We start from the raw sequence: 5,577 nt of genomic DNA on the forward strand, positions 1-5,577 counted from the left end.
ATGCGGAACCGGAGCGAGCCGGATGAGGAGGACGGAGACGACGGCAGCCGCGATCTGGCGCTGCGCGTGCTTACCGGATGCGCTCTCTCGGCTCTCGTGCTGTGCACGCTGTTCGGCAACGTGCTGGTGTGCGCGGCCGTGCTACGCTTCCGCCACCTGCGCTCCAAGGTCACCAACACGTTCATCGTGTCTCTCGCGGTGTCTGACCTTCTCGTGGCCCTGCTCGTGATGCCATGGAAAGCTGTGGCGGAAGTTGCGGGGTTTTGGCCGTTTGGCGCATTCTGTGACATCTGGGTCACGTTTGACATCATGTGCTCTACAGCATCCATCCTCAATCTGTGCGTGATCAGCGTGGACAGGTACTGGGCCATCTCCAGCCCCTTCCGATACGAGCGCAAGATGACCCAGCGCGCAGCATTTGTCATGATCGGCGTGACGTGGACTTTATCCGTGCTCATCTCGTTCATACCGATACAGCTAAACTGGCACAAGGCAAGCAGCGGAGCAGAGATCGTGCGAGGGTTTAACGGCACCGGGGCCACAGCGCGCGCTCTTACGGACTCGGAACAGAACAACTGCGACTCGAGTTTAAACCGGGAGTACGCTATCTCCTCGTCTCTTGTGAGCTTCTACATCCCCGTAGCGATCATGATCGTTACCTACACTCGGATCTACCGCATCGCACAGATGCAGATAGGCCGAATCGCGTCTCTGGAGCGCGCGGCGGAACACGCACAGAGCTGCAGGACCGGCAGCCGTGCGCTCGTGTGTCAGCACCAACAACAGCAACACAGTACTCTTAAAACTTCCATCAACCGTGAGACCAAAGTGCTCAAGACCCTGTCCGTGATCATGGGCGTGTTTGTGTGTTGCTGGCTTCCGTTCTTCATTCTCAACTGCATGGTCCCGTTCTGCGCGAGACGAAGAGAAAACAGTGGCGACAGGCGCGCGGGCCTTCCGTGCGTTAGCGAGACGACCTTCGACGTGTTCGTGTGGTTCGGCTGGACTAACTCATCGCTCAACCCGGTGATCTACGCGTTCAACGCCGAGTTCCGGAGAGCCTTCGCGAGCCTGTTGGGCTGCCGGCGCCTGTGCGCGAACACGCCGGTGGAGACTGTGAACATCAGCAACGAGTTCGTTTCCTACAACCACGACACGCTGGTGCACAAAGAGATCGCCGATGCGTATGTAAACATCATCCCCAACGTAGTGGAGTGCACGGACCATGAGGACACGTTCGACCGAATATCGCAGCTCTCGCGCCAGGAGGAAGAGGAGGAAGATGAGGATGTTGTGGTCACTGACTCGGCGGAAATCAACTTGGGGAGATTGACGCCTTTCAGCCGGAACGGAATCCGCTGAAGTCGCGCGCAACAAGTAGGAGCGAGTTAGAGGTGGTTTAAATACACAGCAAAATCCGCTATAGCGCAAAATTCACACCTTTCATGTAAATCCGCTTCCAGTGTGTTCGATTTTAAACCATTTGCAGCTTTATGTACTGAAAAATATAAAAATTAAACAACGATCCATACATATAATAATAATGAATAATAATCAATATTAATATAATTAATTATTCATTCATTCATTCATTCATCTTCTACCGCTTATCCGAACTACCACATGTCACTTGGAGCCTGTCATCAAGGCAGGATACACCCTGGACGGAGTGCATAATTAATTATTATAAATAATATATATAATTAATAATCAATTATTAATATAATAGCTTCTGAATTGTAGAATTAACACTTGTCGGGTTAAATTAAATTATACAGCGTTAACCTATAATGTGTCAAAAATTTAAGCTTATTATTATTATTATTATTATTATTATTATTAAAAAATAATAATAATTGCTTTTACTGACCGACTTAACACCTATGTTAATTTTCTAAATTAATTTATATGCTACAATAAAGATTTAAGGAATGATGGGTAATGCATGTTTATATATAAGCCTTGCTATTATTATTATTATTATTATTATTATTATTATTATTATTATTATTATTATGCTATTATTATTATAATAAATGAAGGCGGCAAGTGTAAACTCAGCATTAGGCTATAAGGGTGTAATGCTGTTCATTCAAAGCTGCATCCAAAGGGAAGGAGTTCATTCAGCACTTCATGTTAATTTAATACTTGAATCCAACACCTCGAAGGATGAGAACGAATAGTATTTATTTATTATTACAAGAAAGGGGTTAAAGGCTATAAATGTTAATGAGATTCTGTCTGAGGTAATTCAATACTGTTTGAGTTAATTTAATTTTAATTCCTCTTAAAGTGGAAATTCTACATGGTAAGAGTTCATTCAGCACCTTGAATCAACCCCCTGTATTTATATTCAGCACTGCAAATATTTTTAAAATGCTGCTGCAGTTAATTTAATAGACTATAATTAGAAAACTAAACAGGTTTAGAATGATAAGGATATATTATTTCCTTCATAAAATCATTTATTTATTTATTTATCTATCTATTTATTTACTTATTTATTTATTTATTAATTACTTTATCTATCTTTTATTTATTTATTTGTTTGTTTGTTTATTTCTTTATTTATTTATTTTAATTTGTTTGACAAAGTATGTGTTCATTGAACCATTATCCACGCGAGCATCAAAGCTACAGTGTGACAGTGACGATATTGTAAACGTTACTCACCAGTCAAGGTGTTTGTTCAGCACTTAATTAACTCAGTAAAGTATGTGTCAGTACTAAGAATGAACTCATCACTGTAGGTGTTAATTCAGTGGATTTTGCTGTGTAGGCAAATTTTCCTCTGATCCTAATTTAAGCTTTAAAAGATATCAGAATGAGAAACGAGGAAGCGTATCGTTACACTCGTCTCAAAGAACTATGTATCTACAGAGAACTACAGTAAAACGAGAAACTGCTGTGTGATACCACAGGGGATTTGTACAAACCAATATGACTCACCCCTCAAAAAAAAACAAAGGGATCAGTAGTTTCATCACTAATCTGTCTCACAGACTTTGTGAAATGGGACACAGCCTTACGTGACCTGTTCGCTCAGAAAGCCTTACATGCAAAAGACAACGTGTGCAATATTAGTATTACTCTCAGTGTTGAGTCTGGAACTTATTCCAATTGTCAAAGTGCCCACAGTCTCTTTGTTTGTCTCTTTCTTGTCTGTCTCTTTCTCTTGCCCTTGTATGATTCACACTGCTGACGTAGTGATTGTGTTCCTGTCTGTGCACAACTTAACTTTCTTAACTTTCTACAATGTTTCGAACGCGTCCCGGTCGACTCCCTCACTGCAACGCTTACAGCACACAACTGGCGAAAAGAACTCACAAGCATGGGGACAAGGTCAAAAGGTCAAAAGGAAGGTGCTTGTGATCAGAGTTAATAATAAATGTTTGTTCACTGCCATTAAAATCACGTAATTAATGTCACTGCCGACAAATCTTAGAAGTAACCGCAATTAAAACGTCGGCATAAAAGACAAAATTAATTTGACGAAAAAAATCAGACGATACCTTCTTTGCATTCTTAAAGCATATTCTTTGCTTGAAGGTCAGTCCTAAAATTCAGAATGTAACATTCTCACTGAAAAAAGTTCTGGCAGTGTCATAAAAATAGGAGAAGGGCGTAGGATGACACAAAACTGGGCGACAAATATGTTAGCAGCAATGGCGAAACATGCTAAAAGAAAAAAACAATTTCCTTATTACCTCAAACTCACTTGGAAGAATGTTTCTATTTATATGACACTGTTTTTTTTTTCCTTTCGTTTCAGTGCAAATTGCACTGACTACTGACCTAAAAGAAATGTAGTAAATTGCAGGTCTATTGTTATATGATCTTTATCATATAATCTGACATGGAGACTCGGTGTATGATAGAATTCAGCCGAGATTTTATTGGGATCCTGTCATACTGCGTGACAAGTAATAATCTTAAAAGATTGCTAAAAGCACACAGTGTAAAACATGGCCTAAGGCAGCACTTCATTCATCCATTCATCTTCAGTAAAGCGCATTATCCTGGTCAGGGTCATCGTGTTCAGCGGCTGCTCTCTGAGACGCTTAAAATTCATAGCGAAAGCCTCCTGTAAAGTGCCAAAATTCACGTCCAAGCACAGGCCATTGCCTTGTATCAATGTCAAGGATACAGCAGGGATAAGCTGCTTTTCTCGGACGTTATATAACTTCAGACTGTCCTATAAAGAAGGATTCTGCGATTCTGAGGACCCCAAGGACGCAACTGGTGTATCATGTCATCTTTCATGCTTTGTACGCAATATTAGAAGGAAGAAAACGCTTGCAAAAGGATGGAATAATTAACAACAGGATGACGTGAGGTGGAGTTACTATTACAATGCTGAAGTTAATTCTTTTCCTCTAACAGAAAGTGATTTATTCCATTTGCGACCTGCGATTACAATTTTTACTTGTTAACGAACAACAGTTTTTTTTTTTTTTTTTTGTGTAGCTAGTGGAACATCCAAAATACAAGTTAATTCCAATCGTTTTATGTTTAGGTCTTACCTTTATTCCTCTGGAAGTTAATAACACCAAAAAAAAAAAAAAAGAAAGAAAGAAACAGAAAGCACAACGTTCCTATTTTTTGGAAGACTTCCCCACGAATTAAAATTTACCGACCACGACAAAGCACTGACACTGGAGCTTCTTTCTCTAAATGTTAAATAAATGTCTTGTTACAATACAACTTCACCATATCAATGCTTTTTCTTTGTTAGCTCTCACATGATGAGCAGCTACTTTTCGGACCACTGTGACTTTGCTGTGACTATATACTGTATAGAAAATATGAACACATTCAGTATGGGTTTCAACTACGATTTGAACGAGTTGCCCCGCACGACTGTCCAAGCTGCTGTTATAAATAATGAATCGAAACCTTCTGACCAATCAGATTTGAGAATTCAACAGCGCAGTGGTATAAAAGTTTGGGTCTGTATATTGCTCTTCTGTAAAATATAATCCAAACATTATGTCCATGTTGATATCTAACAGTGGACTTTTCAGCTCTGGAAGATATTTGGCTACAATTTGTCCAATCTGTTTACCTCGACCTGTGTACAGTCATATTGTGCTAAGAACTAACCGGGTTCTAATTTGCTAGCAGAGTAAAGTTTTATCATGTGATGTACAGAGGAATAAAAACATCTGAAACACGGATCATCGGATGTTGGAATTGTTTTTATTCGTTCTAATTTCTAAAGCAAAACAGATTTCAGATTGAAGAAATGACTTCTGGGTAAATTCTACAGTGGTGCATTACATTTGAGCTGATATAAAGTCATGAAGCGGGTTATAGCTGTTCAAACTGGCAAATTAAACAGCAATAATCTAACCAATCCGGAGATACAGTGAAGCATGGTGGCGGTAGCATCACTTTGTGTGAATGCTTTTCATCAGCAGGGACTGGGAAACAGAGTTCAGGGCAAGATGGAGGATGACAAATACAGGACAATCCTAGAAGAAACACTCTTTTAGTGTTTTAATCTATCTTCAAACTGAGGTCTACCTTAAAGCAATTCTCACACACACCACACCGCATCATGATCCCTCTGGCTCT

General features: G+C 40.4%; 1 protein-coding gene across 1 annotated transcript; it reads left to right on the forward strand.

Moving 5' to 3' along the window:
• On the forward strand, window positions 1-1,512 carry drd5a (dopamine receptor D5a). Its single transcript, XM_060892543.1, has one exon. It carries the CDS (start codon window positions 1-3, stop codon window positions 1,360-1,362), a length of 1,362 nt encoding a protein of 453 aa, XP_060748526.1. The 3' UTR covers window positions 1,363-1,512.
• The last annotated feature ends 4,065 nt before the right edge of the window (window positions 1,513-5,577 follow it).

This window comes from Tachysurus vachellii, chromosome 18 (genome assembly GCF_030014155.1).
Source record: "Tachysurus vachellii isolate PV-2020 chromosome 18, HZAU_Pvac_v1, whole genome shotgun sequence".
In the NCBI taxonomy this organism is placed as follows: Eukaryota; Metazoa; Chordata; class Actinopteri; order Siluriformes; family Bagridae; genus Tachysurus; species Tachysurus vachellii.